Genomic DNA, 15,339 nt, shown 5'->3' on the forward strand with positions numbered 1-15,339 from the left:
TCAAGTTGAGCCTGTGTCAGTTGTAAGCCCCTTTGATACTGATTGAATGGAACCTTGGTGTTCTGTACCTCTGTCCTCCTTGACCAAATGCCAGTTTTCTATACTCCAATTCAATCAGTCCCATTTGTACACTTCATTCCTGTAGTCCTGCAGGCTTATTGTTCTCAAGTGCCCATCCAATTTACTTTAAAAGTTACGGTGTCTGCTTCCAAGTAATTTTTGACTTGTTGCCTATAAAGTGCTTCCAAACATCCTTCTCCTTTGGTCCAACTCATCTGCGCAGACCAGTCATCCCAATAGTGCCTCTGGCCAGGCCTTGGCCCATATCCATTTAAACTCTTCCTATTCACATAAATGTAATTGTGCCTGCCCTCACCACTTACTTTCCCAATTTTTACTCTCACCAGATAATGAGCTTCACCAAGACCCCAGATGGTCTGCTGTCCATTTCAGTTAGGAGCTCACATTTCAGTTAAATTATTGACAAAATGTTTTTCAGCTGCAAAATGCAGGAAAAATTCCACATGTTTTGAGATACTTCACTTCAACAACATCTGGGTCAATATTTTTGATGTTGGGAAAAAAATGGAGAACAAAGAAACAGAGCTTAAGGATTTTCAGGGTATCACACACCAGTGTTACATCCAAAAACAGTGAACTGCAGTATTCAGATAACTTGCATTAAAATGTCAGTCCTCGAGTGGCAGGATATATCAGATCCACAATGGAAAATGGAGTTTGACACCATTATTAGAAGATGTTATAAAGAAAATAAAGCTTTATTTTTGCCTCAGTAAAAGGGTACATTCACTGTTTTTTCCCCTCTTTCCAATACAGATAAAGTTGGAATTGGACACCAGGTGATTCCAGGTCCCACCAGAGCAGTGTTTCCTTACGATAGATGCACAAAAATAGAGCTTCTGAAAATACATCATGGAACTGAAATGTTTGCTGATCTGACATGAAAATAATTGACAGCTATAAGAATTAAATAAGTTATGTTCATAACCTAAACACTCAAATGTCTGTATTTTTCAAGATTCACCACAACAATATGAAAAATAGTCAATAGTAGGTATTTTGTTCTTGGGACATTGCTAAGACCTTTTGTAACTATTCGGTATTAGGCAGCCACAATCAGGAATCACTAATGATTTAGCTTGTTTTGCAGCTGCTGCAAACAACTTCTCGTTTCCAGCAGCAGGGATAAGGTTGCTATGTGTTCTCAACCTTTAAAATCCATTTCCTAATGTACTATTGTTAAATTTGTCACTTATTTATCAATACGGTGTAGAGCAGGCAGAAGTCCAGTTTTTACCAAAATAGTCACTGATATTCCATCAGTTATTAGTAAAATTCTAACTTTAAGTCTTGCAGAACATGAGTATTGATATAATCAAACTGGGAACAAACATTTCAAGCTTACATGTTTTGGAAAATATAAAAGAGCTTGGTGGGAATGGAATCTGGTTTGAGCCAACTGATCATGTTTGAAAGAAAATTAAATGTCACATTATTTGAAAGGTCTCTTTTCTCTCTGAAAATTTTAATTTTTCTAATTTAAAATTGGAATTTATGTGACAGAGTGAATACTTGCAAAAAAAATCTACTATAGGCTTTGAGAGTGACATGACAAGGAGTGCAGAACCTGACATCAATGAGAAGGGATTCTACAGGAAGGAGTAACAATGATTAGAAACTATTGGTACTGGAGACCTGTGGAAGATTTCAATGATTAGGACAGCAATGCATTTCTATAACCCACATCTTGAGTCCCATTGACCTATTGACATGTAATTGACAATGGAGAATAATCAATCATGAATCATTTGTAGGGAGCAAAAGTTACACCGAGGTTGTGGTACAGGTTCTCTGGAAACAGAAGCTGGCTTAAAATGGTGAAAACTGGGATTGGAAGGGAAACTGTCCTTGATGGGGCAAGGACAGAATCCATTTAGTTTGAATGGAGAAACAAACAGATCTAATTCTTAGGGGTACTCTAAGTGGCTAAACATTGAGGGGAGTGGGGGCAGCACGGTGGCTCAGTTGTTAGAACTGCTGCCTTACAGCACCAGGGTCCCATGTTCAATTCTGGCCTTGAGCAACTGTCTGTGGAATTTGCACATTCTCCCCGTGTCTGCGTGAGTTTTGTCCGGGTGCTCCGGTCTCCTCCCACAGTCACGGTGGGCGTCACGGTGGCACAGTGGTTAGCACTGCTGTCTCACAGCGCCTGAGACCCGGGTTCAATTCCCGACTCAGGCGACTGACTGTGTGGAGTTTGCACATTCTCCCCGTGTCTGCGTGGGTTTCCTCCGGGTGCTCCGGTTTCCTCCCACAGTCCAAAGATGTGCCGGTCAGGTGAATTGGCCATGCTAAATTGCCCGTAGTGTTAGGTAAGGGGTAAATGTAGGGTATGGGTGGGTTGCGCTTCGGCGGGTCAGTGTGGACTTGTTGGGCCGAAGGGCCTGTTTCCACACTAAGTAATCTAATCTAATCTAGTCCAAAGATATGCAGGTCAGGTGAATTGGCCATGCTAAATTATCCAAAGTTTTAGTGCATTAGTCAGAGGGAAATGGGTCTGAGTGGGTTACTTTTCGGAGGGTCAGTATGGACTTGTTGGGCCAAAGGGCCTGTTTCCATACTGTCAGGAATCTAATCTTAAAAAAAGGTTAAATTTGCAGAAGTTTGGTGGGAATGCAAAAGCTACACAAATGATATTGAGGGACTGAATTTTCAAAATTGGGATAATGAGTAAACGGTAAGGAGAAGAAGGAATGTTTGATCAGTTCAATATCCAACTAGAAAGGAAGCAATACTAGAACAGGGGTTAGCTTTGTCCTCTATATGTTTGCAGCAATGAGTGGAGAAGGCAGAACGTCTTGTAATAATTTTCCAATCATGCCTGGAAATGAGGGAAATGCCAGAAGATTGGAGAATGGTAAATGTTACAGTTATCCATGAAAGGGTTCAAGGACAGTGTCAGCAACAATCCTGAATAGTTTAACGTCAGCAGTGAGTTAGAAACAATAATTTGAAGCAAACTCTTTAGCATGCACTTGGAGAGGTTTGAGTTAATTAAAGTCATCACAGATTAGTAAAAGACAGAATAGAGTCATAGATTTTTTTATAAGGGTTAAGTATTCCATAAAAAGTTTGAAGCTCAGAATACAAGGGGCAGTGAACAATTGGATTAAAAACAATACTGACCTAATACGACAAGTCACGATCAATGATTCTTTCTGGGTGGTAGACAATAGTGTATCTGGAAGGTCACTGCTGGAATCATTGCTATACTGTGTAGATAAAGATGGCTTGAATCTTGGTATAGAGTAGAAATACAAAATATGCTGGTTTTGCCAAACCTGGAGGTATAGCATACATTATGGATGAGACCAAGTGCCTGCAATATGGCATAGATGGGCTAGCAAAATGGGCACACAAATGCCGGGTTTAGTTACAAGGTTGGGTTGGAAAAGCTGGGGTTGTTTTCAAAGCCTGGGAGATCTGATAGAAGTTACAAAATTATGAAAGATTTGGAATTAATAAACAGGAAAAATTATGCCCATTAGCTGCTTCAATAAGAACGAGGGACATATTTACTGTCTTGGACAAAAGATTTAGGAGAAATGTGAAGAACTATTTTTTTATTTACGGAATGGTAATGATCTACACTGCACACAAAGGTGGGGGAGAAAGAGGAAACAATGATTTCAATAGGAAATAATCTTGCAGGGATTGAGCAGGGGAGTAGAACTGGCACTAACTTGATGAGACATCTATGCTGTAAGTAACTATGAACATTTAAATCACCTAATTTGGTGATTTAGTTGTCAAAGTTATCAAAAAACTGACCAATTTTTAAAACTTGCTTAAAAAACACTCCCATTCTTATAAATCAAAAATTTATAATCCTGAAATTATCTAGTCATTATTGGTCCACTGAGACAATGTCCAGCACTGCTGCTCTGGATTTGTTCTGAACAGAGGTTTCTGATCATGATCCTGCTGGGTATAGACAATAACAGACAGACTTGATGGTCAGCACTGCTTACTCATGCCCAAAACAACAGTCACAGATTTCAGTTACTCGCTGCTAGCAGAGGAAGTACTGTTTCATCCCAATTCTCATCCCACTGAACCATCTTTGATTTCTTCAGGTTCCTTTTGAATACACCTAATTTGTTCTTTTCATTCTGGAAGTCTGTAAAGAGAAACTGAAGAGAACAACATTTATGAGCTAAGTATGAAATTCAAATAGCTAAAAGATTTACATTATTGGCCAAAACATCAAATTAAAATTGTATTCTTACAAAATAGCACAGGTCACAGTATCTTATAGATGGAAAGAATGATTGTTTGGGTTCCTTTTGAACAAGAGCTGAAAATGTGTTGCTGGTTAAAGCACAGCAGGTCAGGCAGCATCCAAGGAACAGGAAATTCGACGTTTCGGGCCAGAGCCCTTCATCAGGAACAATTACATTTATATAATTTTAAATTCCTTATTAGTACGGAATTTGATTATTCCTAAAAATACATATTTTGTTGAAGCTTGTATGCATCAGAACAATCAAGAATTATTAATACAAAGGGAAAATACTATTCATATTGTGAATTCTGATTGTGCAAATGGACTGGTGGAGATGTTGGTGTGGAGTATGCACCAGTTAACCATGCCTGACAGCTCCCTGGTAAATTAAATTTTAAACAAAGAAAGTTGGCTCTGAGTAGTCATGACATTGTCCTGACAAATGAACAAGTGAATGATGTCACCTGTTTTGCACTGAAACAAACACAGTGTGCATATGTTCTTCCTGTTTGCCGAAAAACAGGTTTCTGTATTAATATATGTAGCTTCCAGTAGAGGCAAGTGCACCATACTTTGAGCCTAACTGACAATTGGTTGTCAGCATAATCCTCATTCACTCAGGATTATGCAAAAATGTAGTCAAATTTTGAAATCACATCTAAGGTTAGACACTGAGTTTTGCAAATGCCAGCTGGCGAGGTAGAGTCATTATCTTGTTGCAAACAGCCAAAGGGGTGTGCAGTTTAGTACAATTTTTGAGAAGAAGTGCCTGTCTATCTACCTGGCATCACAATTGCACAAATTCATATACCACGCTGCTCATTTGAGAGTGTGGCAGAATGTCTTGCTCATCACTCAGTCATGAACGGGCTTAAAGCCATTACTTCTGATCTTGAGATGTGCCCAATCTACTTCAGATTATCCTGGCAAGGTAATGTCTCTCAAAGGTTTAAGAAACAGATAAAGATTGCTGTTTCATGCTGCTACTAAGCAGTAGCAACACACGTGGTGCTCACCAATAATCAGACAAAACCATCCACAAAAAAGATTTGCTACATATAGAGTGTACTTGGGACAATTTATTAGAACCATAAAATGGGTCCAGACTATTTTGGACCTGGTAGTGTAATACTTCAGAAAAATATTCAGAGCAGGAAGGGGTGCTAATCGCTCTTGTGGTACAGTAATAGTGTCGCTAACTCTGAGCCCGAAGGCCTGGGTTCAAATTCCACTGGTTCAGAGATGTGTCATAACATGTCTGAACAGGTTAATTAAAACAAAACAGAAGCACTTAATGATATTGGTGGAGGATTCAAGGGTTAGGAGCTTTACATTTTTAATGTCTCAGTTTGTAGTTAAGTCAAAATGAGGAACTTTGCCATCAACATTGAAAATTACTGGTGAAAATACTCAAAACTAAAATCTTGACAAATTCACAGGAATCTCTTCTAAAACAGATGACTGGAATGATATTGGATATACCTGCTTGATTTTCTAGGTTGTGGAACAGCCTCAGCAGATCGGACATTAGCAATTGGACATTAACACCTCTATTCAAGAAAGGAGGGAGCAAATAAACAGGGAATAACCTAAGAGCAAAAATTGGAAAAATGCTGGAATCTATAATGAAGTAAATTTAATCAATGCATTCAGAAAATCACTATGATCATACAAGAATCAACATTTTTCCTCAGAGAATGCTAGGAAAACTCAACCAGAGAAGAACACAGATAACCCTTCATATCTGCTTTGCATTGCTGACTTCTGCACCTATATCATATGTTCTACATGTTTGCATTACAAAGTCAAGTTGAACTGACATTGTAGGTAAAACACTCAGGGTACTTCAAATTTAAGATTAAGAGAAATAGTTACAAGTTCGGAGGATGACACCTTGATCAATGGGAATGTATTTCAGGTATTGAAACCTCAAGGACTTTAAATGGCTTAGTTAAGTTACTAAAACCATCCAATTATGCTCCAAGTTGTTAAGAAATTAACCAGAATGTCGTCACACATTGCAAAGGTTTTAACCAAGTGAGGTTATTTTCAAACTTTATTTGGCTCTCAAAGGGCTATATTTGGAATAGTACTTATAAGTTTGTTCTCCTTATCTCAAAAGAATATTTCATTAATATCAGGGTTAGAAGCTATGTTATAATGTGGCCAGGGAGAGCTTCCAAGAGGGTAACAGAAAGAGACAGATGTTGATAACAGCCATATAAAATGAACTTTGAATGTTATCACAATTAGGTTCTTGTAAGTAAAACAAAATCTTCAAATAACATGTTTGCTTGTACCACAAAGTACAGCTACATATTTAGTTCTGGAATAACTTAAGTAAAGAACGATTACTTCAAGTCTTACTATACTGACTGTAATAAAACAGATTAACATTGATAAAACAGTACCATAGATTAATTGTGTCGAGAAAGAGGAAACAAAAGTCTGAAATCTAGGTCATTTGATGCAATTACAGACAACACACAGGATTTGAGCAAGATACAGGAAGAAAATAAATACACAGTCATTCCTTCGTGTCTGTGAAGTTTCCTTTCTGAGAATCCTTGTGAAAAATGAAATTTATGAGCGCACAGCTGTTTAAGAATAGGTTTAAAATTGTGAATATGCGATTTTGGTTATTATTTATATTTTGGCACAGATAGGCATATTTGTGATTTTACAGATACAGAAGATTTACTGTATATAGATTCTAATTAAATACTACTCCTGTATACATTAAACCCATGGATAAGAATGTTATCACCTGATCTGAGCAGTACACAAATTCACTCTGGGTAATTTGGCTTACGAGTAAAAAGTGAGGTCTGCAGATGCTGGAGATCAGAGCTGAAAATGTGTTGCTGGTTAAAGCGCAGCAGGTCAGGCAGCATCCAAGGAACAGGAAATTCGACGTTTCGGGCAAAAGCCCTTCATCAGGAAAAGCCCAATGAAGGGCTTTTGCCCGAAACGTCGAATTTCCTGTTCCTTGTTAAAGCGCAGCAGGTCAGGCAGCATCTAAGGAACAGTTGCATGTTTGCTCGGACTGATGTATCAATATTAGATGAGGAAGAGGGCACAAACTATGCTGAACCTTGAACCGGCAATAAATTATTAAAGTTTCTTACACTAAACGCTCTAACATATTCATTATTGGAATAGGATAGAAGCCAAAATTTCATCAATATCTGAAAAGGACTACTGGCACAGCTGGTGGAACAGAGGGATAGATATTAAAGAGGCAGGTAGGCAATATTTCCTTCAGCATCGTACTTCATTTACCTTCAGTTGCACAGCCAGCTCATGAGAGTTTTTAAATATTAAACCATTTTCTTCATGTTTCACAAGTTCATGTAAACTGTAAAATAAGAAAATAAGAAGTTATAATTATTTTAACTACCAAAGAAAGGAAGGTCTTGGCTTAGATGGTGGCTGAAAAGATGACAGTTAATGGAAAACACAAAAAAATCAGCCACATCAAGGAACTAGTTTTAAATGATGATTGGTGGTAACAATAGCTACTGTGGAGGTCTGATCTTCAATGTAAAAATTAGTAAAAAGTATCTATTTCCCTCCAGGCAGAAAGGCTGCAGTGCTGAACTGCCATTTGGGTTTGTGCAGACACTGAGGCTGCTGTGCTGACTGATGTAGTGTTCTGCTAGCTCTAAAGCTCCAGGTTAATGATGGTACAGCTGATCCAAGCAAGGTGACCAGGACTGTGAAGGTAACAGCTGTGTACTTAACAGCGGGCACGCCTTATGAATTGATAACATTTTAATAAGGCAAAAACCTGTTATCAGATACCCTTGCTTCTGCAGCACAAGATTCAGTTATAACGTTTATTTCATTGAATAAAATCAGTTCACAACATAAACAGAGACTGACAGGTTTGACAAAGCACGATTTAAATGACAGGAAATCAGTTTGTCGGGTTTATTAAAATTAAAAGAAATGTTAACTAACGCTAACAATCTTATAAGAAACATGCTTCTCTTCAAAACCATTGGGGGAAGGTTAAAGAAAGAATGAGAAAGACAATGTTCGCCACACACTGACCATGGGAAATCGATTGCACATACGGGTAAACGACAACCAAACATGTCTACCACTTTCATAGGCAAATCCAGTCCACTGGTTGATTTATGAAGACAAACTCCTAGATCACCAGAGCCTGTAAAATTATTACAAAACATAAGAAAAAATACATTAAGTTTATAATTATCAGATTTGTTCTGTGTGGGAGTGGTTCAGTGGTAACTGACACCACCAAGAAAGCTTGCCAAATTGAGCTCCAATCAGCTTGTTCAAAACGGATTGGCAAGATCCTTTGTCAATGACAGATCTTGACAGTGGAGTCCTGCCTGGTCAGAAGCGATTATGTAATCAGAGGTTGGTCCACTGTTCTTCTAGATGGTGATGGCTATGGGTTTGGAAAGTGCTAAGGAGCCGTAGTGAATTTCTGCAGTGCATCCTGTAGATGGTACATACTGCTGCCACTGTGAATCAGTGGTGGTGGGAGTGAATGCTTGAGGATGTGGTGTCAAACAAACAGGCAACAAGCAGGCTCATTAGTGTTGAATGTCCTAAGTGTTGCTAGAACTGCACTCATCCATATTCCGGGAATAGTACTGAGAGTTCTGTCGATGGTATGGATTGAGGATTGGCTGTCTGACAGAAGGCAGAGTTGGGATAAAAGGTTCTTTTTCGGAATGGCAGCCGGTGACAAGCGGTGTCCCGCAGGGTTCAGTGTTGGGGCCGCAGCTGTTCACGTTATATATTAATGATCTGGATGAAGGGACTAGGGGCATTCTAGCGAAGTTTGCCGATGATACGAAGTTAGGTGGACAGGCAGGTAGTACTGAGGAAGTGGGGAGGCTGCAGAAGGATCTAGACAGTTTGGGAGAGTGGTCCAGGAAATGGCTGATGGAATTCAATGTGAGCAAATATGAGTCTTGCACTTTGGAAAAAAAGAATACAAGCATGGACTACTTTCCAAATGGTGAGAAAATTCATAAAGCCAAAGTACAAAGGGATCTGGGAGTGCTAGTCGAGGATTCTCTAAAGGTAAACATGCAGGTTGAGTCCGTGATTAAGAAAGCGAATGCAATGTTGTCATTTATCTCAAGAGGGTTGGAATATAAAAGCACCGTTGTGCTACTGAGACTTTATAAAGCTCTGGTTAGGCTCCATTTGGAGTACTGTGTCCAGTTTTGGTCCCCACACCTCATGAAGGACATACTGGCACTGGAGCCAGTCCAGTGGAGATTCACACGGATGATCCCTGGAATGGTAGGTCTAACATACGAGGAACGGCTGAGGATCCTGGGATTGTATTCATTGGAGTTTAGAAGATTAAGGGGAGATCTAATAGAAACTTACAAGATAATACATGGCTTGGAAAGGGTGGACGTTAGGAAATTGTTTCTGTTAGGTGAGGAGACTAGGACCCGTAGACACAGCCTTAGAATTAGAGGGGGTAAATTCAGAACAGAAATGCAGAGACATTTATTTAGCCAGAGTGTGGTGGGCCTGTGGAATTCATTGCCGCGGAGTGCAATGGAGGCCGGGACGCTAAATGTCTTCAAGGCAGAGATTGATAAATTCTGGATGTCACAAGAAATTAAGGGCTACGGGGAGAATGTAGGTAAGTGGAGTTGAAATGCCCATCAGCCATGATTGAATGACGGAGTGGACTCGATGGGCTGAATGGCCTTACTTCCACTCCTATGTCTTATAATGGATCAGTCTGAGATTGCTGTCCCAGTTTTGGCACTAGTACCCCTTTGTTAGTGAGAAGGACATTACAGGGTTGACAGCGCTATGTTTACTGTTGTTGTTAGCAGTGCCTGGGTTCAGTCTAGGTGGTCTGTTTAATTTAATTTTTTTAAGAGAATACATACATTTCAGTGGCTTCCTAGCCCATTTCTGAGGCAATTAAAAGTCAACCAAATTGCTGTGGGTCTGGAGTCACATGTTGGCTAGTCAAGGTAAGGACGACAGATTTCCTTCCTCAAACGACATTAGTGAGCCAGGTGGGGTTTTACAACATACAACAATGGATTCATGGTCATAATTTGATTTTTAATTCCAAAATTTTTAAGAGCAAATTTCACCAACTTCCATGGTGAGGTGCAAGCCAAGTTCCCAGGGCATTACTTGGGTCTCTGGGTAACTAGTCCAACAACATTACCACTACACCAGTACCATAAAGTAAAACCCAGCATCGATTTAAAATTATTGCCAATGTAATATAAATAAGAATTATATGAAATATTGAGTAATTTTACCTAGCAACACTGGGTAGTCTTCAGCTTCAAGCCACAACGTGCATATGTGAACATGTTTAAAATGTAATTTTTCAATGAGATTATTATAAAATTCCTGGAGTGGACCCTTCCCTGAAAAACAAAAAAAAGCAAGTTTAAAATTCGTATTCAGCTGCAAGAAACTAGATGGATTGAGGATGGTAACAGCAAGGCAGGAGAAGGTGAAAAGATTCATGATGGGAGGAAAAGATGGAGGAGGAGAGATGGTAAGGCAGAAAGAGGGAGGGGGGCAGATTGGTGCAGAATTGGCAAGGTGAGGTCGAGAAGAAGGCAAGAGGAAAGGGTTTTGAAATCTGAAGCACAAAGGGTCTTAGGAGTCACTGTTCAGAATTCTCTTAAGGTTAACACACACAGGTTCAGTTGGCAGTTAGGAAGGCAAATACAACGTTAGCACTCACTTCAAGAAGGCTAGAATACAAAAGCATGGATGCGTTGCTGAGGCTATATAAGGGTCTGGTCAGACTGTATTTAGAATAATGTGAGCAGTTTTGACTCCTGTATCTAAGGAAGGATGCACTGGCATTGGAAGAGGTCCAAAGGAAGTTCACAAGAATCATCCCAGGGATGAAGAAGCGGTCAAGAACTCTTGGGTCTGTACTCCATGGAATTTCAAAGGATGGGATGGGGGGGTGGAGTGGGGTGGGGGATCTGATTGAAACCTACAGAATACTGAGAGGTCTGGATAGAGTGAACATGGAGAAGGTGTTTCCATTAGTAGGAGAGACTAGGACCCAAGAGCACAGCCTCAGAATGAAGGGATGACCCTTTAGAATGGAGATGATGAGGAATTTCTTCAACCAGAGGGTGGGGTGGTGAATCTGTGGACCCCATTGCTGCAGAAGGCTGTGAAAAGCAAGTCACAGTGTATTGAAGACAGAGATATACATGTTCTTGATTAGTAAGTGGATCAAGGGTAATGGGGTGAAGCCAGGAGAATGGGGTTGAAAACATAACAGCCATAATCAAATCATGAAACAGTCTTGATGGGCCAAATGGCCTAATTCTGCTCCTATACATTACGATCTCACTGCCTTAATAGAAAGAGAACAGAAGCGTACCTGTAATGGCACAAACAAGGGGTGGTAATGTTATACCACTGTTTATGAAACCTTCATATTCTGTGAAAAGAATAAATTGAACATTTATTAATTTAAAGTAACATGCAAAACATTACCATAATTTCAACGTGGTATATACGCAATCCACGTATCTGAGTAAAACATCTGTTTCACAAATAACTGAATGACCATAAAAGTAACTACTCAGCACAACATTATAACCAATGATTTGGTCAAGGAGTTTGCTTGATGCAAACACACTCAGTAAAAGCATCACTCTAGAGATAGGTCGACGAAGGGTTGATGAATACTGCAATTTCAATGTTGCTCTTTAAACTGAGATGTGTCATAGAATGCAGAACTAATTTATTATCTAGTTAACATTAATGAACTAGATAAACAACCAAATCTGTAGCACTTAAAACTATGAAACTGAGATAAACATAGCAAAGTATGTGGTGGGATTAATAGGTATGTGATTAATGGGGGGATTTTAGCTGCAGTCAACCATATCTGCTTTAAGGCCTTCAGCTTGAGGAAGAACGCAGATGGGCTGTAATCTGAACTGTAATCAAACATGATGCATCCGGAATGAAAAAAGTTACCTGGACACCCTTAAAGTTAAGCAGTGCGTGGGAAAATGGAGAATGCAATTGTGTAGCTCCTTAATTAACCAACTTGAAGGATTGTGAAATTATCAGCATAAGGACTAAGAAGGGATACTAATGTCAAATCAAAAACAGGAAGAGTGAGACAGAGAGGGGGAAGAATTTAGATCCAGACACAGAAAAAGACAAATGACAAATTAAAACTTGGTGTATTTAATTAAGATAAGCAAAATTTGAGCTAATTAAACTCCATATTTGTAACGTGTAACTTTCAGTTCCAGAGACGTTGCCTGGCAGTAACATTGCTAGCAATTGCACAGAAGATAGTTTGATAATGATAAATTCGTTCCCAGCTTGATGTATTCTTGGTTGCATAGTAAAAATTCTGTGAAATGATTTTTAGCAGTTAATACATTCTTGGCTATTCCATTTTGCTCATGTCACACTCCAGAAGTTGATTATTCAAAATCAAAGTCAAAAGTCAAAACCTGAAAACAAAATCTAAAAAGTAAACCCAAATTGAAGAGACCCTCAAAACCATCAATATATTGCACTGTGAACCACAGCCATAAACAAATTGAAAATGGATACATTTCATTATTTCCCCAAGTAAAAAGTTGCATGAATAGCCTTCCATAATTTGAAATGTCTGTTAATATTTACAGAGGAAGGAAAGGTTTTATCTATAATAATGAAGTATCTAGTTAATATTTGAATAAATATACTATATAATCAAATTCTTCAATGCAAGGAAGATGCTGCACATTTAATTAGATGAAATACAAGTTAACTGAAACCTACCTTCCAAGGCTTTCAGCAGAATGGAAAAATCTTCATCCTCTGAAAATCAAAGGAGGATTATGTCACTAATGATTGAAGTAAAAAGTATTTAATGCATTGGATGTCCAACGATCAGGAAAACAATGAATCTGTTCATTTCTTGAACCTCTGCTCTCACGGCTTCAACATGCCGTCCTGAACCACAAAAGGGTCCCACCAGCCTCCACAGTAAATGGAGAATCCCTCACCAGTCTCCAACGTGATGCAACGACCAAATCCATCTTTCCATGCCCGTCCCTTTCAGCTTTTCATGGGGACTCTTCATTCTGCAATGCCTTCATTCATACCCCAGTCTCTGAACACTCATTCCCTCTCTACTGCACCCTTCCATGCAAAAGTCAAAGGTGCCTCACCTGATGTTTTACCTCTTTAATTGACCAATACCCCAAACATTCCTCCCAAGTGAAACAGCAACTTATCTGTATTTCTTGTGATTTAACATACTGTATTTGCTGCTTGTGATGTAGTCTCCTGCACATTAGGGACACTGCTTTGCAGAACACCTCTGCACAGTCTGCAAGTACAACCTGAGTTTTCACTTGCTACACATTTCAATTCCCAAACCTGCTATCCCTCTGATCCTTCTGTCTGTGGCCAGCTACAATGTTCCAGTGAAGCTCCAGGAGTAGTGCCTTTGCTTACAACTCTATAGTCTTCTAGACTCAACACTGACTTCAACTGCATTTGGTCCACTCTGTTCTATATGGCTTTTTTCCTTTTCTTGCTTAGTCAGCCTTCAACTTCTTCCTTCCTTTATTCCTTCATGTTGCACCCAATATGTGTTAATGAAGCGATTCACACCTCATTCGCATGTAACCTTCGCTTCATTATTTACCTCGCTGGCCGCTGTGGCATGAATTTGTTTTATTTCAACTCCCCCGACTTCCACCCTATCAGAGACCTTTTTCTCTGTTCTTTTTCCCTCTCCCTTCTTCCACTGGCTTATTAATGCATACCTTCTTATTTCTCTGCACTGCTTCTGAAAGATCATCAATCTGAAATGTTAACTTCATTTCTCTCCACAGATGCTGCCTGATGTGCTGTGCTTTTCCATCATTTGTTTTAACTTTTGGATTAGTACATGCAGCCTCTATGAAGTTTACAAAAAGTTTACAAAATCGATGTGTAAATCAAACACAGATGCAAATAAGATCAAGTTATCTGGACACTAAGAGCTGGATTGCCAAGACTCTATCTGGACCTCAAACTGAACATCTAAAATCTACAGTATGTGATCAATATTCTGGAGAAACTTATATTTCATCAAATATTGTAAAGTAAGATTCTCACTTGCAGTTGTCATTGATTTTGCAACCGAATTTTAATGACTTAAAAAAAAATTGCTAAGTTACTTTTAACAAGCTAAGGTAGTGTTTCTGTTTCTGGCATATTTGTCAGAAGGGAACATATTTTTCGGCTTTAAGTTTCTACTCAAACTTATTCGCGTATTGTCTATAAATCTCATGAGCTAGCACAATTAAACAGCCTTTTAGAACTTCTTTTAACTTGCCTTTAAAAAATACCCTTTGGTATATTTGCGAGATAAAATGGTGCATTCATGATTGCAACAGGAAATTAACTCAATGCAAAACAAAAAGCATTTTGAACTCGTGTCGAGGCTACCTGGGAGTCGCCCCATTTTAATTGCTGGTTTTCCCTCCGAATTGGTATTTCTGTGAATTGTCCTAAGATAGGTAGGAAAAGGGATGAGGATGTTAGGAAGGCTTTCAGGGAGCTAGGTTGGAAGCTCAGAGTTAGAACAAACAGAGTTGTTGTCTCTGGTTTGTTACCCGTGCCACGTGATAGAGAGTTGAGGAATAGGGAGAGAGAGCAGTTAAATGCGTGGCTACAGGGATGGTGCAGGACGGAGGGATTCCAGTTTCTGGATAACTGGAGTTCTTTCTGGGGAAGGTGGGACCTCTATAAACAGGATGGTCTACACCTGAACCTGAGGGGCACCAGTATCCTTGGGGGGAGGTTTAAACTAACTCTGCAGGGGCATGGGAACCTAGACTGTAGCTTGAGGGTGCAAGACCTGGAGTGTAGGGAGGTTAGGAACATGGCATCAATCTCGAAGGAGGGTGCCTGCAAACAGGAAGGTGGCTTGAAGTGTGTATACTTCAATGCGAGAAGTATACGAAATAAGGTAGGTGAACCTGCAGCGTGGGTTGGTACCTGGGAGTTCGATGTTGTGGCTATTA

General features: G+C 39.4%; 2 protein-coding genes across 3 annotated transcripts in view; one reads left to right on the forward strand and one right to left on the reverse strand.

The window, feature by feature from the left end:
* eef2kmt (eukaryotic elongation factor 2 lysine methyltransferase) overlaps window positions 1–1,014 on the forward strand; it is a 26,387-nt gene extending 25,373 nt beyond the window's left edge. For both annotated transcript variants that reach the window (XM_060840877.1, XM_060840878.1), the window contains exon 8: window positions 838–1,014. In XM_060840877.1, coding sequence (XP_060696860.1) covers window positions 838–965 — 128 coding nt within the window. In that variant the 3' untranslated portion in view covers window positions 966–1,014. The remainder of the gene's footprint in view (window positions 1–837) is intronic.
* The window catches only part of alg1 (ALG1 chitobiosyldiphosphodolichol beta-mannosyltransferase), a 38,521-nt gene continuing 23,942 nt past the window's right edge, over window positions 761–15,339 (reverse strand). Inside the window, exons 8-13 of the mRNA XM_060840876.1 lie at window positions 13,100–13,138; window positions 11,691–11,750; window positions 10,594–10,704; window positions 8,363–8,477; window positions 7,589–7,664; window positions 761–4,214 (exon numbers count right to left, since the gene is read on the reverse strand). Coding sequence (XP_060696859.1) covers window positions 4,080–4,214; window positions 7,589–7,664; window positions 8,363–8,477; window positions 10,594–10,704; window positions 11,691–11,750; window positions 13,100–13,138 — 536 coding nt within the window. The 3' untranslated portion in view covers window positions 761–4,079. The remainder of the gene's footprint in view (window positions 4,215–7,588; window positions 7,665–8,362; window positions 8,478–10,593; window positions 10,705–11,690; window positions 11,751–13,099; window positions 13,139–15,339) is intronic.

Source organism: Hemiscyllium ocellatum, chromosome 20 (assembly GCF_020745735.1).
Source record: "Hemiscyllium ocellatum isolate sHemOce1 chromosome 20, sHemOce1.pat.X.cur, whole genome shotgun sequence".
NCBI lineage: Eukaryota > Metazoa > Chordata > Chondrichthyes > Orectolobiformes > Hemiscylliidae > Hemiscyllium > Hemiscyllium ocellatum.